Source organism: Eulemur rufifrons, chromosome 7 (assembly GCF_041146395.1).
Source record: "Eulemur rufifrons isolate Redbay chromosome 7, OSU_ERuf_1, whole genome shotgun sequence".
Taxonomy (NCBI): domain Eukaryota; kingdom Metazoa; phylum Chordata; class Mammalia; order Primates; family Lemuridae; genus Eulemur; species Eulemur rufifrons.
In genome coordinates this window covers 100,871,273-100,897,669 of record NC_090989.1, presented here as the reverse complement: position 1 = coordinate 100,897,669, position 26,397 = coordinate 100,871,273, and the positions used below count along the sequence as shown (strand labels likewise).

Genomic DNA, 26,397 nt, shown 5'->3' with positions numbered 1-26,397 from the left:
AGATCCATACATAGATTTTTTTCATAATACTTTTTGAAGACCCCATGTACATATAGTAAACTGGGACCATATCTTGTAACTTGAGTCCTTTAGCATTCACAAAGGCCTTAGCACCTCAGCTCCCTAATGAGTAGGGAACACCATGTAGGAAGAGTTATAGGTCTGGCCCTAAAGTCAAGCATTTATGTATCCTGGGAAGCACATTAGATAGGTCTTTAATCTACTAAAGGCAGTGTGTCAGGGCTGTCCAAGAACACTCCCAGGTTCAATGAAATTCACTAGGAGAACTCCCAGGACTCAGCACATAGTCATACTTATGGCTATGATTTTGTACGGTGACAGGGTGTACAGCAAAAGCAGCAAAGGGAAAAGGTATTTGAGGTGAAGTCCAGAGGAAACCATGTGTAAGCTTCCCAGAGTCCTCTCCCAATGGAGTCATGCAGGACTGCTTAATTCCTCCAGCAAGGAGTTGTGACAGCACCTGTGAAATATCATCTACCAGGGAAGCTCATTAGAGATTCAGTGCCCAAGGGTTTTACTGGGGTCTGGTCACATAGACACCCTCTGCCCAGCCTGTACCCAAATTCCAGACTCCCAGAGGAAAGCAAGTGTTTGGTATACACTGCATTGTTTGTACAAACAGCAGAGGCACAGCAGACTGTTTTTATCAGCTCTGGCAATGATGGGGATCCCTCTGAAGTCCAAATTCCTAGACATCATCCAAGGGCCAACCTTGCAAGCAGACCTTTCTAAGGAAAGTTTCAGTCCTGCTGTATTTACTTTTTTCTGCACAGGGTACATGGGTATACTTTAGTTTCCATATTATGGTTGGATGTATTATTAGGGGCCATGGAAAGGCAATAACTTTCAAGTATGAAAGCGATTCTTACAAAAACCAGGGAAATTTCAGAAAACTGATGTTTTTGTTAGGATGGTATAGTATTAATTTCTCATTTTTTTGTAATTATCCACCTCCCTTGTGTGTTTCTCTGTTCTATGGATGTAAAGTAAGTGCGGTAAGATTACTATGTCTTTACTTGCATATTAGGGAGAAGCGGAAGGTCAAATATGTGACCAAGTGGCTTATGGTAGCCTAAGTGGTTAGTGACCTAGCCATTTCTGGTTCCTAGCAACAGCAAAAAGCAAGTTTTTAAGGTAGTTTCAAACAGTAATTGCTTACTTCCCATGCATATTTTTCCCTTTTTGTACACCCCCTTTTTCATGTTCAGCTGTTATCCTACTTTTCATTGTGGTGATGTTTAGAAGTTGCAACTATAAATGTTTTGCTTTCAGCTTTTTAGGTAACTAGTTTCCTGTTTTTACATGAGGACTGAGAAATAATTGTATGCCTCCTTTTCATATATCTGCAGTGACAGGTTGTGGCCACAGCACCATTGTTGGTCTCTTCCAGCTGCTAGAGCTAAAGCTCCACTATGCATTTTCTGAGGCCTGCTCAGCCAGCATGACACATCGATGGAGCTTGCACTAAGGGTTGGGGCAGAACCTAGAGATTGTTATTTTAGAACCTGTTACTATCATGACCCTTAATTCATGATTGTTATGTATAGTTTGGATTCCTATTGTGTATGTTCTTTAAACAAAAAAGAAAGAAAAAAGTGAATGTTTTTAAATAGAGGATACATTCATATGGCTTAAACATTTAAAAGGCATACAATGGTGCGCAGTAAAAATCCTCCTATCCTTTTTCTGCCTTCTATGTCTTCTATGTGCTTTTTTTTTTTTTTTTTTTTTGCCAAATTGAAAATTAGAATTCACTGATTCTAAGAGTGTTGAAAGCAGTTGTACAGTAAATCACTTCCTAGCCCTCAGAAGGGAAGTGATTTTTTTTTTTCTTTTTTTCGTTGTATTTTGACCTTAACTTATTGGGGACTTGATTTTAGTCTTTACTACAGCCAGCACTCCAAAGGGTATCAGTTCATTTTATTCATTTGTTGGTTTGTAATTGTCCTGAAGCACAGCATGTAATTTTAACTGTCATTAAATTTTTTTCTTTTGTAGCTTGCAATCCGAAGAGCTACTCTCAATAGATCATTTACTCCTGTGTTTTTGGGAAGTGCCCTGAAGAACAAAGGAGTTCAGCCTCTCTTAGATGCTGTTTTAGAGTATCTCCCAAATCCATCTGAAGTCCAGAATTATGCTATTCTCAATCAGGAGGAGTAAGTCTTGGAAATTGAATCTTAGTTATGCAGAAATACTTTAACACTTATGCACTATGAAGGAATTTAAGGATAGTTCTAGTTATGTTAGTGATCTTCTTTTTGTAATTTATACAAGTTAAATCACCATTTTTATATTTGTAATAATGTTGACATACAAAAAATATGTATTATACCAGTTCCCATATCATATTCTGTTTGTGAGTTAGAAGTATGATTTGTTTTACCATCTCAAGGTTTATGTCATTAGAAAATTTTCTCATTTGGGACCAGCTGTTTTCAGTCATACTATTTAAAAAAAGCTTTAAGAAACAAACTTTTTTAAAAGCTCTCCCTGATTATTTTTCTTTCCTTTCCCTGTCGGACCATTGCTACATTTTTTAGTCTACTCTGGTCCTGTCACTGGGCAGTAACTAAGCCCTAACAACTTACTTATTGATCTCTTTCAGTGAGATTTTACTTATGTGTAAGGCCAGAAATGTTTAATCCATATGTTCTTTTTCTCAGATAATACTCTTTGATGAAACAAATTGACATAAAAGAAATATCAAATATTATGTCTTATAGATTTATATTTCTTTTATTTTTAAGTTCAAAAGAGAAAACCAAAATCTTAATGAATTCCAAAAGAGATAATTCCCACCCATTTGTAGGCCTGGCTTTTAAACTGGAGGTAAGTTCTTTCTAATATATTTAACTGCTATCTGTAGAAAATTTTCTTTTAGGCTTTTATTCCTATTATAAAATGACTCTGTGACCCTTATGAAAGACTTGGAAAATAGGAAAAGTAGAAAGAACTGATAAAGAATTTCCAAAGCCCTGACACTCAGATGATAGTTCTTTAAGTGCATTTCTTTCTAGTTTTAAAGTATAAAATTTCTTTGCAGTTTTACAGTATAAATTTTTACATAAATCATCCTACCTGTGTTCTTTTTGTTTAACATTTCAGTAGATATGGTCCATGTTTCTATAAATAGTTCAAACATTGTAAATGATAGCATAATATTCCACCAAGTAGATATACCAAAATTTGCTTAAAATTTTCTAATCGTTAGACATTTATGTTATTTCCAGGTTTTCACTGTTATAAGTAACATTGGGTCCACGTCTAGAAATTTGTCCTAAGGAACTAATGAGGGATATTGAATTAATGTTAGCTTCAGTTCTTATTTTTGCTTATAAAATTGAAATCTTACAAACAATTGAAAATGCCTAGGAATTACAGTTCGATTAAATACAATGAGGTACATTCTTACAGTGGAACATTATTCAGACTTTAAAAATTATGTTGAGATGCCTATTTTTTGACATGGAAATATGTGATTTTTAAAAACTAAACATGTTATTTTAGAATGGTTTACAGAAAATTTATGAAGATAGTACAGAGAATTCCTGTATATCCTGCAGTTTCCTCTATTGTTACTATCCATTGTCACAACTAGTGGACCAATACTGTTTGTTATTATGAACTAAAATTCATACTTTATTTGAATTTCTTTAGTTTTTGCCTGTCCTCTTTCTGTCTTAGTGTCACATTATATTTAGTCATCATGTCTCCTTGGGCTCCTCTAGACTTTTAACAGTTTCTCAGACTTTTCCTTGTTTCTCATGATCTTGACATTTTTGAGAAGTATTGGTCAAGTGTTTTGTAGATTGTCCCTCAATTTGGGTTTATCTGATGTTTTTCTCAAGATTATATTGGGGTCATGTATTTTTAGGATGACTGCAGAGGGAAAACATCATGCTTATCACATCATATCAAGGGTACAGTCTATCAACATGTCTTATCACCGTTAATGTTAACTTTGATCACCTGGCTGAGGTAGTATTTTTCAGATTTCTCTGATGTAAAATTTCTGTACTTTTCATAGTGTGCTTTACAGAAGAAAGTCACTATGCTCAGCCCACACTTAAGGGGTGGGGAATTGTGTTCCACATAATCTACATAAATTATTTGGAATTCTTCTGTATGGGAAATTTGTCTTTTCTCCTCTATTTATTCAGTCAAGCATTTATTTATATCATGATGGACTCATGGATATTTATTTTGTACTTTGAGTTATAATCCAGTAGCACATTATTTATTTGGTTTTTCAGATTTGCCAGGTTTGGCCATTGGGAGCTCTTCCGGTTGGCTTCTGTGACTTTTTGACATTTTCTAATGTTTTGCTTTTTTGAATAATTCCTTATTTTCTGGCACTATAAGATGCTGCAGGCATATCTTCTATATTCTGTGCCCCAGCCCTAGAATCAGCCATTTCTTCAAGTAGTCTTGGTTTCTTTTTATGGAAGATGGTATTAGAAACCAAGATTTGGGCATTGCATATGCTTTTTGTTTGGGTGTTGTTGCTTCTGTCATAACATTTTAAATGGGAAAAATGGTGGATAAATTGGAAGTATTAAGAGTGGTTATTTGGGGGGTAGGATTATATTTTGGGGGCTTTTTCCTACTCAAAGAAAAATTTTACAATACACTTATAACATCTAAAATGAAAAAAACTAATTTTAAATTAAAAAATAGAAATAAGATTGTAGTAAAAATCTTTATGCATAAAGCTTTTAAAAATATGTATTTAAGAATATTTTCTTAGGATTCCCAGAATAGAGATGATTAAGTTACAGGCACAGAATGTTTTAGTATTTGTGATAGCTTATATTGCCAGATTGCTTTCATATTCTTAAAATTAATGTTTTAGATGAGATATTGAATATCAGAATTATTTAAAAATCATTAATTTAATAAATGAAAAATCATATTGTAACATTTCATCATCTTTCCTTAATTTCTAATGACAGAGAACATTTTCCATATATTTATTATGCACTTGTATTTCCTGTTTTGTAATTGTACTTTTAATTTTTTTTGTCTTTTTTTATATTAGGGTCAAAGTGTTTTACTTATTTGGACCAGCTTTTCACTAATAAAGTTGATTTTTAAAATAATCAGCACTTTAAAATTTATATAGTTAAATATATCAGTGTTTTTATTTAGTCATTCTTTAATTTTTAACCTTAGAAGCCTTCTTCATTGTATATATTTTGCCAATACTTTTGTTTCTTCTACCTTTTTATCATTTTTTTCCTTATCATTAATTCAACTGGAATTTGTTTTGGTGTGTGCTGTAAGGTGTGGTCTAAATGTATCTCTTCTGCCACCACATAGAAAATCAGTTGTCCAGTTACTATTAATAGTTTATGAACAATCCTATTCTTATTTTTCCATTGATTTGCCATGTCTCCTTTATCTATTGACAAGTGTATTTTACACTTTAGATATTTATACTATATGGGCTATTCAGTCTAATTTGTGCTGGTTCTGTACTTTTTAAGTTTCAAGCATTTTATATGTTTTTATATAAGTTAGGGTTAGTTTCTTCTCATTACTATAGTTTTTGAAAAATTTCCATTTAACCCATTTATTCCTCTGAATGAATTTTAAAAGTGCTAATCAAATGTTTACAATTTTCTGTTGGGATTTTGATTGCTATTGTATTAAACCTATAAGTTAACATGGTAAGAATTGATAATTTTAAAAATGTTAATATATTAATTGGTCAGTGTTTAGTATGTTCAGTTACTTCACAGAACTCTTATTTGTATAGTATCTAATGGTATTTTTGTTGTCTTTTCAATGATTATACTTTATTTTTGTTTGATATCTTATTGTATTAAATCGAACTTATGAAATAGTATCAGAAGGCAAAAAGATACTTCCTTATTATGTGAATAGTTTAAAAATTTTTTCTAATAACTTTTATTTCAGAGAAAGCAGAAGTATCTTGGATTGTGATAGCAAAGGAATTGATGAACAACCACCATTTAGTTTACCTTACCTATGTTCAAAGCTAGTATTAATATTAGTTTATGACAACAAACTGAAACATGTACATAAGATGGACTACCATAACTGGGAGGGAATATTTGGAGGTAGTTGTGAAGTTTTCCTTTTAATTTATGTTTCTGCCCTTACCCAATCTTGACTTCTAGGCAGGTCGATTTGGACAGTTAACTTATGTCCGCAGTTATCAGGGAGAGCTGAAAAAGGGTGACACCATCTATAACACGAGGTCAAGAAAGAAAGTGCGGCTACAACGGCTGGTTCGCATGCATGCCGACATGATGGAGGCAAGTACAGAATCATTGTGAGATCAGAAAGTCCTCTAAATGTGAGTGAAGTAGATCTACCTTCCAGATACCCTGAGCTGTACTCAAAAATCACTTCTGGTTGAACATATGTGTTTTCGTAGCTTCTTCCTTTTTACTTAGGTTTGTTACAGCTCTGATCTAGCACTTTGCTATAGGCTAAATTAACAAATGTTAAGAACTCATTTTATACCGCTGGTTGAGTGTCGGCTGTATTTCCTCAATGGCCAAGGTTAAGGAAAGAGAACATTAGTCCCGTAAGACTCAGAACACAAGATTCAGCACTTTCCTCAAGAGCTATCATTACAAAGAGTGTAACAGGCATTTAGTACAGTGGAACTATGGTTCTTAAGGGTAAGAGAGTAATAAATTCACACATAATTTCCCACATTTGATGAATGGATTTACTTTATGAAATATGGCAGGCATGAAAGCCCTATTTAACCCTAGAGCTTTTATTCCTATTGTAGAATCCCCTGAAGGGGCATATTGATACCAGAATCCACCTGAAAATTTAAAATCTCTCAAGGTCTAGTCTGGGAGATAAACTTTGACTTATGGCTTGAATTCTTGAATTGGCTCTGTATTTGCCATACCCTTCTGTAGTCCTTAGTTAGGATTAGGCTTTGGCAGGAATACCAAGTACATGAGGTTCTCTCCTACTCCTACCCTTTCTCAGTCCAGCTCTATATTCCTGGAGAAATTTATCAGTCTAAACAAAATCTTATGAATGTTTTGGTAGCCTTAACTTTTGTCTGTCCTAAAAGATGAATTGACAGTCTCAAAATTGGACAGCATTGCTGTTTTGTGAGATAGGCAACAGGGGGCAGGCTAGAGGGCTTAGTGATTTTCACAGCTGTTTCATGGGCCAGCAGGTAGGAGATATGAACAGCTGTGTAACCATTAAAGAAAGAGCTCACTCAAAGCCACAGCTGTTATAAATGAACTGTCAATATAAAAGGACAAAAACTAGGAAGCTTGGAGGCACTAATGCTTTGTTCTTGGATTTCCTGTGTTTTCTTGACTGCTTGCATCTGTGAGAAATTAAAATTATTTTTAGTACACTGGACTCCATTCTTCTTCCTTTGTTTTTAGAACTTACTTTGCAGTTTTTCCTGGTATATCTTTGTCATACACAATCTCATTGTCTAACTGTGGCAGCATATATGGTACACGCTTTTTAATTCCATAGAAATAATTTCAGAACTGTGAAGTACCGTGTTTTGTGAGTACTGTAGATCCTTCAAGTAATGATGTCATAGCTCTGAGCTTTTTATTTAAAGTAAAATCTTATCTATTGAGATTTGGTTTAAATAAAGACTCTGAGATATGTCTTGGCCTAGTTGATTGTTGTTGCATTAGTTCTGGCTAATTCATTCTCTGCAGAATTCATGGTGAGAGATTCTGCCATGTTTGTTTATGTACATTATAATTATTGTGCAATGACTAGTTACCATGCCTTTATTTGTATTACTTGCCAATATCATTTGGTATTATTTATTTAGGATGTTGAGGAAGTACATGCTGGAGACATCTGTGCATTGTTTGGCATTGACTGTGCTAGTGGAGATACATTCACAAACAAAGATAATAGTGGCCTTTCTATGGTAAGCCATTTAATTTCAAAGCTATTTATCACTTGAATTTCAAAAGTCTATGTTTTCATGTAGTACATTTAATACTTTAGAAAAATGACCACAGGAGTTTTCATTGATTACCATAGGCATCAAGTTGGTTTTGGCTCTTTGAATGTTGGTTGTAGCTTTTTGACTATCAAATAGACAAGTGTTTTATGTAAGCTAACTTAATCTGGTTTTTCATAGTAAAATCATTCCATGATCCTCCAAGTTTAGAGTGGAGGAAAATCTCCAGCAGATAATACCTGAACTGTGTAGCTCTGACTCCTCCACCTGAGATCTGCTTCCCCACTGTGGGTTTCTTTCTGTTAATAATTGTTGCCACTACGATCAAGCTAGTTCCATCAGAATGCTACTTTTTTATTAACTCAGTAGCCAGAGAGTGAACCATTCCCTCAATCCCCTAGAGAATTAAAACAGGCTGCAATATTTATACTAGACTTGGCGATGACAGAAGATAACCATTCTCAGAAGCCAAGATGCAACTAGATTGTCTGACTTACTGCATTCAGTCTGCCCTTTGAAACTCAGAGGTCCCTTTTCATCACTGAGGGATCCTGAGGGAAGATTGTGCTCAGATAGTTCCTGCCTGTGAATTCCCTTCACTCACCCCGCTTTTGTGTCTGCTCTCCTATATTATGACCATTTGTTCATGAGGGTAGTCTCTCTCCTGAAGTCAGTAAAAAAGAGGATGAGTACATGGGGGATAGGCAATTTCCAGTGGTTCATTTTCATAAGTACTGTCCCAGCTGTAACAGGTGAGCACTGTAATAGTTCCCTCTATCAAGTGATGAATTCATAATTTTACAATTTAGTTTTTTTGTATAAAATATTCTCTAATGTCTGTGGTTTTACATGTTGATTTAAGGCACTACAAAAAATCATAAAGAAGTATATACAATTTTTGTTTGGGACCTAAATAAGAGGAATGTTCTCTACGTATTATTAATAATGACTTCTCTAAATACTTGTCATTCGCAATGTGAAGTGATTTGTGGTTGTAGGAAGTGCTCATTGAGGCTTTGAAGCAAACAGGCCTTGGTTAGGTTCTCACCTTTGCCCCATACTACCTACTGGCCCTCAGCCAAGTTATTTTATCTTCCTTCCAAGCCTTTAGTGACTTTATTTGTAAAATAGGGATAATAATACCTGCATGTCAGAGTTCTGATTAAGTGAGGTACCATGGGTATAAAGAATTTGGTGCCTTTTCTCTGTTTCCCTTATCAGTGATTGTGGTATATTTTGATTTAAAAAAGTAACTTATCAGAAGATTGCAACAGCAAATGTAGCCATTAGGCAGTAAGAAAGAAACCCACATCTCGATATTTGAATTCATTATAATTATGTTAAACAATAGGTAAATAAATATAAAAATTATTTTATTTTCGGGAGAAGGAGATCATGTAAGTGGAGAGCTTTATTTATTTATTAATATGTTATAGTAAGACACTTATTTAATGCAAAAAAGGCCAAGGTATATATTGTCAAGCCTAAAGACATTGGCTAGTGTTTGTCTTTTGTTTTGTTGTAAAGTAGCACATTAAAATTAACCCATCCCTGACCCATACAGTACTGTTTTTGAATTCTTCTCTGTTCTTTTAAAAAATATTTTAGGAGTCAATTCATGTTCCTGATCCTGTCATTTCAATAGCAATGAAGCCTTCGAACAAGGTAGGAGTTTGATTTAAACCTCAGTGTACCACAATAAAGACTTGAGCTTTTTTTCATCTGTCTCTGCAAAGCATGTGGTATCTTGTGATAACCAGCAGTCTTATGGTTTCTATTTCCTCTTTTGGTATTGAGGGTACCTTTTAAAATTTACCAATCTGTTCCTAATAATAACTCCTCAGTATATTTGAAGAAATTAAAAGTATCAAAATATTCATCAGACTGTACTTTATAATTCTACTATTAATATATATCATTGGCTTCGGAGTGGTAAATGTAACTTCCTGGATTCAGATCATAAATTATTAGAAAAGAGGAAACAAGGGCATTTGCCCTAAGTTATAGGAAAACCCTACTGGAAAGTACTTTAGGAAGTATAGATTAATTAATAATAGGGATAGATTAATTGCCTCATGGATTATGATATAGCTCTAGATTATGTGGTAGTTATGAAGTAAATGTCTGAGTATAAAACATAGAAAGCCCTTAAATAAGACTTTTTCTTACTTTCAAATATAATTTGGTTTTTAAAAATAATTTTATATTTTTATAGTTTTATAATTGGGTTTGATCTCATTTAGCTTTTTACAAAGCCCAAATTGCCTGAATAGGTTTTGCATTTGTATTGTTTGCCATTGGAATTAGTCTGATCTTAAACCATAACTGTTCTTAAGTTGCCTTGGGATTCATAACAATCATGTTAATATGGAATGTTGAAATTCACTTATTCATACATTGAGTGAACATTTTATGATCTCTTATCATCTGGGAACTATCGTTTATAGAACATATTCTGACGAATTGTCATCTGGAGATACATCATTAACAGCTGCTACTACATCTATTCTGAGAACCTTGAGATTTTCCAGACTCAGGTTGTTGGCAGAATTCAGTTCCTGGTGGTTGTACTGGGGTCCTCATTTCCTTGCTGACTGTCACGTGAGAGCTATTCCTAGTTTCTAGAGGTTGCCCACCTTTCTTGGCTTGTGGCCCGCTTCCTCCCATCTTCAATGCCAACAACAGCTAGTTGAGTTCCTCTCATGCTTCACATACCTCCTGCCTCTTTCATCGAATCTCTCCGACCTACCCTTCTGCCTTCCTCTTCCATTTTTAAAGGCCCATGTGATTACATTGGACCCACCCGAACAATTCATGACAATCTCCCCATCTCAAGGTCTGTAACGTTAATTACATTTTCAAAGTCCCCTTTACTATGGAAGGTAACATATTCACAAGTTTGAGGGGATTAGGGTATCTTTGGAGGGTCATTACTCTGCTTACCATGTGGAATTACATTTAAGGAGAATAAAGATACATCATACCATATTCAGGCAGATTGTTTTGAAAGGGAGAAGTCTCAATATGTTGTTTGCCTTATTGATCCTTGAATCTACAATAGAGTCTTGGTAAACATTGCTGATTCCTTTGATTATGTATATGTACAGGATTTTTAAAATGTAACAGATTCCACGTTCTATTTTTGGGCAGTTTTCCACAAAAGGACAGTTTGTCAATGTGATAGGAAAGAGAATTAAGTCTTGGACTCTTTTTTTTTTTTTTTTTTAAATTATTATTATTTATTTTCTTGAAGCATGGTAGATGGCTTAAGGTCTTGGACTCTTGTATTCTATCTTGGTGTGGAAAAAAAATTCTATTTGGTTAGCTATTCCCTGATTCTTGGCTGTGTGTGGTACCCAAGCTCACATTTTTTAAAAAAAGGTTTGGAGTAGAACTAGATGTGGATCATTTTTATTTCTTAACTGCTGATGTATTTGATTTCATTCAGTAAAGTTCTTTCAAAAATCCCATTGCTTATCATGCTTAGTAGAACATAATGACTTTCTTCTTTTAAAGAATGATCTGGAAAAATTTTCAAAAGGTATTGGCAGGTTTACAAGAGAAGATCCCACATTCAAAGTTCACTTTGACACTGAAAGCAAAGAGACAATTGTGTCTGGAATGGGAGAATTACACCTGGAAATCTATGCTCAGGTAATGAATAATAAGGAAGTTGCACTGAATTCAATTTATTACTGTCTACATTTTGTTAAGAGTAAAAGTTAATAATTTTCAATCTAATGGCTGTAAACTAACAGTGGTTCTTCAGGCTTCACTCTAATTTGTATCCAGATAATAGTGTACTGTTCCCTGTATTATGTGTTTTTGGTCTCTAAATCCTTTTTTTTTTTTGAGACAGAGTCTCGCTTTGTTGCCCGGGCTAGAGTGAGTGCCGTGGCATCAGCCTAGCTCACAGCAACTTCAAACTCCTGGGCTTAAGCGATCCTACCGCCTCAGCCTCCCGAGTAGCTGGGACTACAGGCATGCGCCACCATGCCCGGCTAATTTCTTTTTCTATATATATTTTAGTTGGCCAGATAATTTCTTTCTATTTTTAGTAGAGACGGGGGTCTCGCTCTTGCTCAGGCTGGTCTCGAACTCCTGACCTTGAGCGATCCACCTGCCTCGGCCTCCCAAAGTGCTAGGATTACAGGCGTGAGCCACCGCGCCCGGCTCTAAATCTTTTTATTTGTAAAATGTTGTGGATTCCTAGACTCAAGGCTTAGGAGATTTGCCGCAAGACCGTCCATCCATCCATCTCCAGGTCATGGTTAATTGGGTCAAGTAAACCCTGGTTCCAGCCTTAGGGAGACAACCTACAATTGTACCCACTCTTCAGGCCATTTCTTCTCAAGTCAGTACTTGAAGATCATTGTAAAACAGATAAAAGAAAAGATAGGTGGGGCCTGTACTTTCCCAGGAAAGGTCTTGTATATGTATATGAATGAAAACAAAAGATATATGATTAGAAATTGTGGTGTGATCATATCTTTGAAATTGAGATAGAAAATCCTACCAATAGATTTATATATTATTCCAGTGAATATGTAATAATAAGGAACAATGTTGAAGTTTTAGTGGATAGATTAATTGAAGTTAAGTATAAATTAATTAGTGTAAATTAGAATTCATTTATATAAAATCTGTAAAAGAAGTTTGTATTTAAGTATCATAAATCCTTTTAAGAATACCAAAATGATTTAAAATTTATTATCTATTATATTTAAATGAATGCTACTAAGGTGTATAAGATGCTTAAGATTTTTTTCTTTCAGTTTATTTTTTTTTTAAGTTAAATATATGAAAAAATTATCTCCTCTACTCTTTTTAGAGGATGGAAAAAGAATATGGCTGTCCTTGTATCACAGGAAAGCCAAAAGTTGCCTTTCGAGAGACCATTACTGCCGCCGTTCCGTAAGTATGCAACATAATTAAACGTTATGAGCTGAAATTGAAGCTTTTTATTATGGGATATACATAGCATTATTGGTACTATAAAGATGTTTTCATGTAGTGACAATGTATTGTGGAATCTGTATAGTTCTATACTATAATCAAGACATTTACACAAAGTGACACTTTAGGATTTGTTTAGCTCCTTAAGCTAGAAACCAATGAAGACTGGCATACACATCATTAATAGGCATGTTTACACTTCATCCCACTTTTAGGGTTTTGTTTATTTCAGTTGTACTTCCTTTGGCAGACGGCTATTATGTTTTACTTTGGTACCATATTGTGGATGCCAGAGAACTTGCATTTGCCAGGGAATAATCTCCTGCAAATAAAGAAAATTAATGCCATGATAATATTCAGAAAACATTTAAGAAAACATAGTTGGGTTTATATTTTGTTAGAGACAAAACAGTCTTCATAAAGAATGGCATAAAACAAGTTAAATTACCGTAAGTATAATGTACATCAACCTGGTACCTATCTGAATTTACATGAATTCTGATTTAGAGTCACAATTGATAAAGCAGACTGTGGCTATAAAGGGAGTCTCAGTTTACAAAGTGGCATCAAGTAAAGGTAAATGATACTTTACCTGAGATGCTATGTCATGAAGTAAAATGGTGTAGTCTAATTCAATAAAGTCATCATTTCTTTGCTGTGAAAAAAAATAAAAACCTGATGTTTAAAATATAATGTCGTTGGCAAAAATGTCATTTTAGTTTTAAAAATCAGCTTAGATTAGTAGATGATTATATTAACATTTCCATTTAGGTAAAAATAAAAACTGAATATCATAATTTATTTCAATTTAACCTGATAGGAAAACTGTTCTCTTATAAAGTAAGTGTTCTTTCAAGCTACATTTTAAAAATCATGAAGTTATATATATATTTTTTTTGGTGCTTTAAAATTTTTATTTTTCATTTTATTTATATAAAACTTCTGATTTCACAGGAATTATTGGTTAGAACAAAGGTAAATTTATTTAAGTAAAACAGAGATGATTTAAAAATATTAAATAAATGTTGAGTGTAAGTACTATATAGTAGTTTAATGAAGGTTGTACTGAAATGATTGAGATATGATTTTATATTTGTTACTCTAAAACTTGTTCACCCATTTTTAGTTTCCAAGTTGTGATAGCTACTTATGAGCATTACAGTGTGTAGCTTGTTATTTAAGAATCCTTAATGTTTCCATTGTTCAGAAAAGCATCATTTAAGGCAGCGGTCCCCAACCTTTTTGGTACCAGGGACCAGTTTCATGAAAGACAATTTTTCCACAGACAGGGTAGGGGAGCTCAGGCAGTGATGCCAGCGATGGGGACCAGCTGTAAAAACAGATGAAGCTCTGTTTTCTCACCTCTTAAGTTTCATGGAAGACAATTTTTCCACATACAGGGGAGCTGGGGGTGGTGGTGGCAGAGCTCCACAGCCTGGGGGTTGGGGACTGCAGATTTAAGGGATAAACCATAGCAATGTATATTATAAAACCAATTTTGTAATTGAAATTCTCTTTTAGAAAACTGAAAATAGTAAAGTATAATGAATATAGTTATCTGATTTTGTAGTTAAAGTTTTGATCTGTACTGTTTATTGCTTTGGGAATAAAAAGTGTTTATACCATCAGCTACACAGAAATACTGCATCTGCAGTTTAAAACCATCATCATTGGAGCTGTGCTGTGCTTACACAAGGCTTGTTAAGGCTTACAATCAATGTACTGAGATGTGCCCTGCATGCCAAGGGGCAGCACAATCTCCTGTGGTTCCTTTGGTTAACAGTGATTATTGACCCCAGGGTCAAATAAAAGCATACTATTCTCTCTTTATAGTACCTTGAAAAAATCTTTTCTTTGAATATATCAACAAAGAATGTCCTTAAAAGATAACATAAAAATCAGTAAGGGTGCTTACATGTTGTATCTTAATAGGTAAAGATTCATAATATATGTTGCTTGAAGTAGTATTTATATCCTTCTGTTGAGATTTTCATGAATGCTTTAAAGTCATAATTTGGTGAAGAATTACAGGAGTTTCTTTTCATAAAACTTCTAGCACTGTCTTATACATATTTTGCTAAAAACATGACTTGAAAAATAGTAATCATGATTTTTAGGGCCTCTGTACCTGGACTCAATTGTTCGAGACCTTTATAACCTTAAAGGGATGTTGTAACCAAGGTTGATGTCTATGAAAATGCATTAGAAAAAAAGGCTTGCTCTGTTTATTAAAATGTTGTTATATTTATGTAAGGTTTTTGGCATCACCCTCTTGGGTATTGTCATTGAGTATCCTGCCCTCTGGTGCCCATAGGTATCTAATAAGTGGTGACAAAAGCCTGTGGAGAAAAGGTGCTTCAGTTGGCCTTGCATTTTGTTACTTGCAAGCTGAAACAAGTCAGCTAGAAAATCCTTTTTCCTCATGGAGCTAACTAAAACTGTTGTGGTTTCTTTGCACTCTATTTTTCTTGATTTCTGTTAGATACTACGGTAATTTTTTCTTCTTTTTAACTTCTTAATAAAGCTAAAATAAAATATTCTTATCTCTTTAAGGTCTAGAAAAATGCATTTCTAAGTAGTCATCACATCAGATTTAAGAAAGCAAAGCTGGCAACAAGTAAGATACGAGGTTGTAAATTATGATTAAATGGGTTATAAGAGAAAATTATATACAGTAAGCTAAGGAATGAGTAGTAAAACTATTTTAGAGACAATACAGCAAGCTTCACAAAGATGGAGATGCTACTATTTTTCTTCAGGCTGATACCTGGGGAAAAAATGCAAGCATGTCTCTTAAGTAGCTGTGACGCCACCACTTCAGTAGAGGAAAGCAGAGAGAGTTTCAGTATGGCATGTCTATAGTAATTTCAACACAAAAGTTAGGATACTAAAGGAAATAATCTGTATTAAACTGTGCACAAAAACTGAATGCGAAATTATATCTCAAGACTTTACTCTCTTCAAAGTTTAGCTTTGCTTGTGACTGCCATAAAAAGTGGCCCCGATGACCTTCATAATAGCAGATTAAAGATGAGGAGAGTCATTACAAGTATAGCTGTCCCTTGGTATCCATGGGGGAATGGTTCCAGGACCTTCCTTGGATAACAAATCCACGGATGCTCAAGTCCCTTACATGAAATGGTGTAGTATTTGCATATAACCCACTCACATCCTCTCATATACCTTAAATCATCTCTAGATTACTTAAAATACCTAATACAATGTAAATGCTTTGAAAATAGTTATTATGCTTTATTGTTTAGGGAATAATGACAAGAAGAAAAGGTCTGTACATGTGTTCAGTACAAATCCAACAATCCATTTTTTTTTAACCCCAAAATTTTCAGTCCAAGTTTGGTTGAATCCATGGATGTGGATGGGGCACGGAGGGCAGACTATATATAGTATACCTGGGATTCTGTCTTGCCTCAACTAATAAGGGATTCTGTCTTGCGTCAACTAATAAAACTCTTCCAAACCTTTTTGCCCTAGAAGATGGTTTGAGTAAAGCATCATAGTTAAATCTCACTCAGCTAACAACCATGGTGCTTTATGAAAGTGCAATTTACATGCTACTTATCAATAGAAAGTTGAAATCCTTGGCTTTGTCTTGCTATTGTCATATTTTCTTGTCAGTATGTGCCCAGGGAATGCAAACTAAGCCAGCATAGTTCTTAGAAAGGCAAGTTTGAGGCAAAGGAGGCCCATGGTTTGTATCTCTTAGCCAAACCAAGCAACTTTTTGGACCGGTTGCTGTTTTTTTTTGACTCTTCCTTACAACTCTCCACCTTCTCTCATCCTGATTTTAACTGGCCCCTCCTCTGAAATACCAGGTTTGCTATTTTAAATACAAAATGACTGTAGGGGCACTATTAAAAATTATGAATTATATAACACTTTCAATAAATATTAGCCCCATTAATAAAGTGTGTTTTACAGAAATTACTTACCACTTGCTTGACAGTTTGAATTTTTACCATGTTATACCATGTGTTTTCAGTAGAGTTCTGCCATATTATATAACCACAGGCAACCCAGGCTAAATGTCGAACTGGCTTCATTTCTGGAGGTACATTTCCAAAACTGTCTGGTGGGGGAAACATTTATATGATAAATTATTTTATATATACAGTATTAGCCTTTTAAAAAAATCTAAATTCCAAGTCATGTCTTAGTTTCCTTCAGATGTGTGCAGACAATAATTAAGCCATGGATCTATAAAGTTCTGAAGCCTCTTTTTTTGTTGGATTAGATTGGAAATGACTATTTTTGCAAAAGCCAGTATATTTCCACCATATTAATAGTTAGCATCTAACAGTGTTGACCATAAATAATTGGGATTGATTTTAAAGTTGGAAAAAATTTCCATGCCATATTTATGTACCTGGAATATTTTGTGCATCTAGTGGTTCCTTCATGGACTTGAGTCTTTGATAAAATGTGTTATCTTCTTCATCTGGGTTCTTTCCAATATCTCCTTCAAATGTGAAGTTGACTTCTGGTGCAGTTTCTTGTCCCATTGGAGGGTAAAGTACTTCAGCAGTGCAGTTCACTGTAACTTGCTATTGGAAACATTTTGCAAAAAGATCCTTACATATAGAAGGTCATCCATTATTATTATTCTTTGAGATATGATTTAAAGCATTGGCCCCTAATGGTATTGTTTTAGATTTGACATTAGAGCACCTATTTCAGAGGTATCTAATTGGGCCCAGCCTATTAATTTTCTATCAGTAACAATATGAGTACCCTAAAATAGATAACATACCATATAAGGTCTCATAATCCTGTAAATTCTAATCTTTAACTTTGAATATATTTCATTATTAATGGGGTGTCCATTTACAAGGCCAGATTTTAGTCTGACTTTATATACCAACTCAAGATCTGATTACTTTGAAGTTTTTCCATCACTCTTACTGCCTGCCCCTGAAATAACAGACATTTTTTTTTCTAACATATACAGCAATCTGTATTTAGATATAAAATTAGAAGATTCTGGCATTAGGGTATGCTTTGTAAAGGTGACTGTCTAGCATTTCACATGCCTTTTAATGAATCTCCTTATGTTAACCTGTATCTCTTCTGAATTATGCTCAAAACAAAAAGGGCAAGCTTTTTAAAATGCAAGATGGTTATGGTACAGATTGTAGTTCCCTCCTTTTAGGTTTGTCTCATTAATAATTTGAAAGGTGTATAATTGTTTAAAACTTCTCTGCCTCATTACTGAAAGATCCTTATCTGAAAGTTGGTATCAGTTGACCATTCTATTACTCATAAATATCTAAAAGCACTTTCTTTTTTTAAATACTCAATCAAAAACAGAATGAGAAAGGCAGGCATAAGAAAGTGATCATGATAGGAGAGTAAATTACTTCACTTGTTTATATTAGGCATAAGTTCAGAGTGCCTTCTGAGTAACTTTTTAAGGGAATTTATTATTTGAACTGAAGTATATAGTTCAATAGAAATAATTCATGTATTTTGGAATACATAAAGATAGTAAAAACTGACCCCTGTAAGCTTTGCCTACATGTTCAGTATTTTTTAGAAGCAGGGATTTCACAAAAACTCAAAAAAAAAAAAAAAAAGTGAAACTAATCCTATGGATTTAATCAGCAAAGATGATCTGGAATATTTAGTATCAAATTGCATTTAATAATAAAGGACATTTCACTTACTTTGTGGATAATTTCTTCCACAGAAAATTTAAGGTGATACTTATGCCCTCTTCCTGGAATATCCTGAAATTAAGAAAATACGGTAGAGATTAGTAAATATAATAATTCATATATTTGCATTGTTAGAAGAATCCATTGTTGGTTGGGAGGGTTGGCTGGTGGGGGCAAATGAGGAAAGCCTTAGATCTGGAAAAAGGCATGTCACCACGTATGTAACATCTATTTAATAATTTAGCAAGACCTCTATCAAGTTTATTTTGGAAGGCAGCTATGCTCACCACTATACCACCAACGCAGCTTGGCAATCAAGTTTATTTTGGATGAGAACAAAAGGATGGGATAAAAGAATACCAATAAAATGGGCATAACTTACTTTGAATCATCAAAAGATTTCAACTTCTGAATCAGTGATCCTAAATTCTCTACCTAAGAAATTTTGAAACAGCTTTTAATTCTAAAGATGACAAATATGCTACACCTCTGAAAAGATTTTTCATAGTCCAGTGTACCCTCCAGATAGTGTTTAATGAATGTGGATTCCATTTTGAGGCAGATTACTGCAAAGCGGTTAGAGACTTAATGTATTTAAGTACTGTTTTTACTTGTATATTAGTGGACCTACAAAATGATACTTTAACAAATTTTATAAGAGACAAACATTTTCACTTTTAAATCAAGATATAGATTGAAAATTTATGTCTAACTATTAATCTGTTATCTGGTGCAGTTTTAAAATAAGATCTACTCTCTGTCAGCTCTTAAAGACTGTTAGCAGTTAAAATTATGTCAGATAAATATGGGACAATCTCAAATCCAGTAGACCTTACTAAAATGGAAACGAATCTAGTTGGTGATTGCTGAGGCCTTAAACATTAAATTCAAGCCTTCAGCCTAAGGAGCACATCATTTAAAGCAGTCATGTAGCAGTGGTGTTTGGGTGGTTAAAGCCCAGCGTCAGCCCACAATGCTTTTATTCTGTGACTATGTCAGTTTCTCTTGCTATTTGTTTCCCTCTTCTTTTTGGTGAAAGGTTCTAATAAGGATTGGTCTTAAAATATAGGCAATAGAGAGTTGTTTGGAAGACAGAGTTTTTGTTGGTCCAGATTGGAATAGCAGATTGTTTCGAATGGTTCCTACAGGTTTCACTTGAGGAAAGGGAAAGTGCCGCCCTTTATACTTATTTTCCCGTTTCCTTGTAACAGTGCGTAAAACTGTCCTTTTCTCTGCCTTAAGATGAAAACAACAAACAGTCCCAGGCTGTCTCCACAGATACGAGTGGAGACTCTCCCCCCAGAAATGTTAACTTACCTAGACCACACACCAGTAGCCGTCCCAAAACGGGGTGGGGAGGGAGCGCATAGCGGCAACACACCAAGAGAGGCTGAGAACTTGGGCGAGTGGAGGGAGCACGAGCCCCGGGCCCCGCTGCTGGACTCACCTCCATGCTAGCTTGTTTGACCGTCTGCACCAGAAACACCTTGTGGGGCGTCCCTTGCTGGTAGTTGATGCAGTTTGCCGCCACCGCGGCCGCCCTGGACGCTGGGTAGTGGGTTGGCGGGATTTCCATTCTTGGTGAGTAGTGACCGCCGGGTTGCTCAGGCTTAACAGACCAGTACCGGATCGCTGCCCGTCCTGCTTGCTGCGGGTCGCCGGGTCGCCAAAGTGGAAAAGTCTGCACGCCTAGCTTGGGCTGGGCGTTGGCGGAATCCGAGCTCCTTCCCTCCCGGTCTTCCTTCCCACTCCGGAAGCTGTGGCTCCCTTCCTTCCCGCTCTGATCTCTGCCTCCAGGCTCCCAGGGCCTGCTACTCCTGTGGCCCCGCCCCGCTACTTGCTGCCTTACCAGGCGAGTTCCTACTGGTAGAGAGGCCGGCCTCCAGTCAGTCGCCAGAGGGTGGAAGTGTGGGAGGGCTATATTGGCTGAGACTTCATCTTTCCTTTCGTTAACCTTTACCAGTAGTGCAGGAGTTTTCTGGCCATTACCTTTATAGGACTTTTCTGAGGCTTCCAGTTTCCTGTCCATGTTAATACAGTCTGGTGGTTTTGCTTGCAGACTGGAGCACAACCTCCTAGTACACCACACACACTGTCCCTGACAGGGCAAGATGCAGAATGTGCTCCTGGTAGGGTTTCCATTCCTTCTTTCCCTTTCCCACTGGAGAGTACAGGAACAGGATTGCTCATCCCCAGATTTCTGTGGGATTTGAATCAGTTCTGCTCTGCTCAAATCAGAGTATGAGAGACTGAAAACTTATAGTATTAAATTGGGGGATTATGTAATTTGGATCAGAAGAAATAAAAAATGAACCTGCACCCCTTTCCTCCTTTGCCTGATCTTAGAAGGATGAGATTTTGATATAACACCATGCTTCCAACTTGAATCACTTTGAATCTTTAAGGGTTAATACTTAAAAACTGAACTTATGCAAAGCACTACTTCTGCTGTGTGGTCTACAGTAGGCCTTCTTGGTGGTCTTAGGTTGTTGGGGCTAGGATAACTTGGAGATTCTACCAGGGTTTGGCCAAGACCTTTGCTGCCTGGATTGGGACCTTCAATTTGATAATAATGCGCATACCTGAGACCTCTTGAGGCCCCTTTGTTCCCACTTATGTGGATTTTGCAGCAAATCTGGATTCTGGACTTTGGCCCCAGTGTTCTGCTTATTATTATCTCCTGAGGTTTGGGGGTTCTGATCAGACTTTGGTGTTCTCTGGCAACTTTGTTGTTAAACACCGTCTCCTGTCTTCTGTCTGCTTGCCCATCATCTTACATTATTTGTCAGTGAAAACTTTCCTCAGTCTTGTCTGTGTATGACAAGTTTGCTTTGGGAGATACTTTCTGTCTCTCTCATGCATGTCGTGGCCTCTCCATGTTCCTTAGGTCAGCATTCAGGTCGTTTAGCCTTAGGGTTAAACCTTGACACACTCATAACAATGTTCTTATATTTGACAGAACGTCAGCCAACTTTTTCTGGGTTTGTCAGATAATAAACTTGTACTATCTCCTGGCATAACTTTACCAAGGAATGAGTGAACTTTGGGGAACTCTGATATGAGTAAGACAGTTCATTTGAGAGGCACTTTAGAAGAACAACACCAAAAATCAAAAAACAAAACTTCAGGAGGAGAATGTTTGTCTTATTTGTCTAACAGAGATCACTTAGCTCAATGTAGAAGACTGCCCACCTTTTATTCCCATACTTTAGGGCTTTTTAACTGCATGGCTTATGTTTAAACTTTTTCCTCTCTCCTTGAAGAAGAATTATAACTAACCTTTCGCAGTGATAATTCCATATTTGTCTAAAGCTTGCTTCTAGCTCATCTTTTATCCTGTTTCTCTGTCTTTTTCTTCCACTTGAAACATTTTAAAGGTGGATTCATCAGAAAAAGTTATTGTCATTATATGTGCAATCCAAGAATACTTAGTGCAAATAGGCAAAAATATCTAAGAGACAAAAGTCATTAACCATTTGTGCTTCTTTAGCTTTAAACAATGTAGACAAATGAATTTAAATAATAGCCTTTGTTATTATGGTTATTGGAAGCAAGTTTTCAAGATAAAAGAGGAGCTTTTGAATATGATTTAATGATTATCAATATAAGGTTTATAAATTGTATTTCATAAAAAGGTTTATAAAATATTTCAGATATATAGATGAATTTAGGCAAGGTGTAATGAATATTTATTTAAGTCAATTATATGTCTTAAACATGTTTTATTATATAAAATTAATGCTGATAAAAATATCCTAATTTACATAAAACTGAGATTGAACTTTTTATGACTTAAACTTTCTAAATTTCCTATATTTACTTTATGGGTTAAATAAGTTATTGACTCCACTAGTTATGTAAGATTACCAAATATAAAACAGTGTTTAACTAAAAAAAATTATAATACAGATGTTTTTTAAAGGAGTTTGGATCTTATAAAATTATTATGCTACTACTAATTATAAGGACCAAAAGTATCAACTAAAATTGTAATTTTTCACATCCTCAGTTAACTTTTCAAGATCTTACATAATGTTAAATTAGTTCTTGGTTACTTGGCAATTTCTAAGTAATAGATGATACAGAGCTTTGGTTACTAAATGTAGTTTTAATTTACCGTTATTGTTATATATTATAAAATGACTATGAATTAACAGAATGTGTAAATACTTTGTTGATATTATATATGTATTATTTTTTCACCCTAAAATACTGGTAATCTAAAATTTGTGCTCATAAAGCTTTAGCTAGACATTTATTAGTTTTCTGTCTTCTAGTTTTCTCTTTGGAGAAAGCAAAAGTTGATTGCTTTTGTTAAAAGTGATGATTAATAAAAAGAGTTAAGAATATACTTGGTGTAATAACTACAGAAAAACATGAATATATACATACAGGATAATGAATATTAATTTTTAGTTAAGGAAACTGTTAAAATGGTAATTTCAATGTAGTAGATATACTGTTTTATTTAATATACTGAGGCTATCAATATGTTAAATATAAAATTTAAAATTAAAAACTTTATGTAATTATATATTTAATTAATGTATTTTTAAACAAATACAGCATGCCTCATTTTCTTCTGCTTTACTTTATTGCACTGTGCAGATAGTGCATTTTTATAAAGGGTTTGTGGCAACCCTTTGTAGGGCAAATCTGTCTGCTCCATTTTTCCAGCAGCATGTGCTCAGTGTCTGTCACATTTTGGCAATTTTCAAAATACAGTATTTCAAAACTTTATTATCTGTTATGGTGATCTGTGATTTTTTTGGAGACAGATCTTGCTCTGTTGCTCAGGCTCAAGTGCAGTGGCATTATCATAGCTCACTGCAACCTCAAATTTCTGGGCTCAAGTGATCCTCCTGCCTCAATCTCCCCAGTAGCTGGAACTACCTACAGGTGCATGCCACCATGCACAGCTAATTTTTTTTTTTTTTTTACTTTTTGTAGAGATGGGGTCTTGCTCTTGTTGCCCAGGCTGGTTGCAAACTCCTGGCCTCAAGCGATCCTCCTGCCTCAGCCTTCCAAAGTGCTTGGGTTACCAGCATGACCACACCAGGCCAATTAATGATCTTTGATGTTACCAATGTAGTTGTTTTGACACACAAACCCTGTACAGCGGTTCCCAACCTTTCTGACAACAGGGACAGTTTTCGTGGAAGACAGTTCTTCCATGGAGGGGGGAAAGGGTGGCCCTTGCCACCTGGCACCACCTTAGATCATAAATAAGGCATTGGATTCTCACGGGGAATCTCACAAGCTGGATCCCTTGCATGTGCAGTTTGCAGTGGGGGTCACGCTCCTATGAGGGTCTGATGCTTTCACTGATCTGACAGGGGAGGGGTGGGGGTAATGCCAGCGATGGGGAGTGCCTGAGGTGGGGCTTTAATAGCTCATCGCTGTCCTCTTGCTGTGCAGCCTGGTTGCTGGCAGCCTTGGACCGGGTTGTTGGTATTAGGTGGCCAAGTGTTGGGGACTGCAGCTGTATAAGATAATGAACTTCATTTATAAAAATTGTGTGTGTTCTGACTGCTCCAACTACTGGCTGTCCCCAATCTCTTTTCCTCTGCTTGGGCATACTTATTCCCTGAGACACAACAATATTGAAATTAGGCTAAATAATAACCCTACAATGGCCTCTAAGTGTTCAAGGTAAAGGAAGATTCATATGTCTCTCACTTTAAGTCAAAACTTGGAAATTAGTTAACCTTAATGAGGAAAGCATGTCAAAAGCTGAGAAAAGCGGAAGGTTAGGCCTCTTACACCAAACAGGAAGCCAAATTGGGAATGCAAAGAGAAAGTTTTTGAAGGAAATTAAAAATGCTACAATGAATATACAAATGATAAGAGAGCAAAACAGCCTTATTTCGGTTATGGAAAAAATTTGAGGGGTCTGGATAGAAAATCAAACTCGCCCTGAAACCAAAGCCTAATCCAGTGCACTCACTCTCTTCAGTTCTATTAAGGCTGAGAAAGCTGCAGAAGAAAAGACTGAAGCTAGCAGAGGTGGGTTCATGAGATTTAAGAAATCATCTTCATAACATAAAAGTGCAAGGTGAGGCAGCAAGTACTGATGTAGAAGCTGCAGCAAGTTATCTAGAAGATCTAGCTAAGATAATTGATGAAGGTGGTGATGCTAAACAACAGATTTTCAATGTGATTTTCAATCAGCCTTACATGAGAAGATTCCATTTAGGACTTTAATAGCTAGAGAGGAGAACTCAATGCCTGGCTTAAGAGCTTCAAAGAACAAGCTGACTCTCCTGTTAGGTGCTAATGCGGCTGGTGGCTTTAAGTTGAAGCCAGTGTACATTTACCATTCTGAAAATCCTAGGGCCCTTAAGAATTATGCTAAATCTACTCTGCCTATACTCTGTAAATGGAAAAACAAAGCCTGGATGACAAATTATTATGGGTCTCTGGGATTAGGTAAATCATATTATAAGTTTATGTAACTATATGACATAAAATCAAGTAAAAATACTTATGGCTTTCAACTTTGGTATAACTATAAAGCCAAAGCAAATCTACAAATTAAGAGATAAATAGCAATACCAACCCAATTCTAATTAACATTAATTTTAACGTGATAGATGATATTTAGCCAAAACAAAATTGCCTTTCACAACATGGCAGTGGTCTGACCACAGAGGTTCTTTTACCTTCAGCCTATTTAGCTGCCTGCTAAGGTGTCTTAGTTCTTCCTCCTCTTCATCTAAACTACTGCAAAATCTGTCTTGTTGCAGTGCCATCTAACAGCTTTTGAAGTGAATGCATCATTTGTAGATTAAATTATTTTATTTTTTAAAAAATTTTAATTGATGATAAAATAGCACCTACTTTGTGGATTTGTAGTAAAAAAAACAAGTACGAACAATCTATATAAACTACATAGCACAAGCCTGGCATTAAGTGTTCTATTATTTGGCAGCTTCTCCATTATAAATTCAGACATAGTCCCTGAAACTGTATGGAATTACAAGTTTGTGAGGTGGTCTTCCAGAGCAATACTGTCCAGTAGAACCTTGTACAGTGAGGGAAATGTTCTATATCTGTGCTGTCTGGTATGGTAAATACTGTCCACGTTTGGCTCTTTAGTGCTTGGAATGTGCCTAGTACAACTGAGGAACTGAAATTTTAATTTTAATTAATTTATATAGCCATGATTGGTGACTACTGTATGGACGGCACAGATCTAGGGTCTGTTTGTGTAAATATTATATAATTTTCAAGCTGAAAATAAAATTTAAAATGTCTCCTAGAGAACTTTGTGTATGCCTGAGAATATGTCAGTGCACTACAGTTTTGGAAACCCCTTTAGTAATTCTGTGATGATTTGGCAGGTATTTCCCCTCTTCTTTCTTTCTCTTAGTTCTGATAACTGCTTTTTCCCCCTCCCAGGAAAATTAACCTTTCACCATTTTGTTTTTCCCTGCCCATCCTGAAGTTCTTGACCACTGGAAGATTATTTAAAAGCAGTTAATCAGGCACATTCACACTTAGGCTCTTTAGAACATCTGCCTATTCTAAGCTAGCATCTCCTACCAATATTGATATTTACTATTTACTTCTTCCAAACCACTCACAGATCTGTCTGCAGGAACATGCAGTCATTAATGTCTGTTTCCCTGTAGTTATCTGCAAGTAATTTTGAAAACAGTAGGTCTCTTCTAAGTTACGGTCTTGAGGATGATTTCAGTTTAAAGGAAATAGTAGATATTCATGAAATATTATTTCTAATGAAACAGTAGCCTGCGTTTACATGTTTAATATTTATGTAAAGTGCTTATTCAATCCTATTTATGT

At 35.4% G+C, this 26,397-nt stretch overlaps 2 protein-coding genes across 4 annotated transcripts in view; one reads left to right on the top strand and one right to left on the bottom strand.

The window, feature by feature from the left end:
• GFM1 (G elongation factor mitochondrial 1) overlaps positions 1–26,397 on the top strand; it is a 49,152-nt gene that overhangs the window by 12,218 nt on the left and 10,537 nt on the right. For all 3 annotated transcript variants that reach the window (XM_069473035.1, XM_069473034.1, XM_069473033.1), the window contains 7 exons: positions 2,020–2,177; positions 2,769–2,850; positions 6,165–6,302; positions 7,826–7,927; positions 9,572–9,628; positions 11,480–11,617; positions 12,795–12,877. In XM_069473035.1, the coding sequence (XP_069329136.1) occupies positions 2,020–2,177; positions 2,769–2,850; positions 6,165–6,302; positions 7,826–7,927; positions 9,572–9,628; positions 11,480–11,617; positions 12,795–12,877 (758 nt within the window). The remainder of the gene's footprint in view (positions 1–2,019; positions 2,178–2,768; positions 2,851–6,164; positions 6,303–7,825; positions 7,928–9,571; positions 9,629–11,479; positions 11,618–12,794; positions 12,878–26,397) is intronic.
• Positions 12,908–20,393, bottom strand: LXN (latexin). The gene is made up of 6 exons (XM_069473032.1): positions 20,039–20,393; positions 18,601–18,663; positions 17,304–17,481; positions 16,870–17,006; positions 13,512–13,574; positions 12,908–13,241 (listed from the first exon to the last, which is right to left on the bottom strand). Exons 1-6 carry the CDS (start codon positions 20,165–20,167, stop codon positions 13,143–13,145), a joined length of 669 nt encoding a protein of 222 aa, XP_069329133.1. The 5' UTR covers positions 20,168–20,393; the 3' UTR covers positions 12,908–13,142.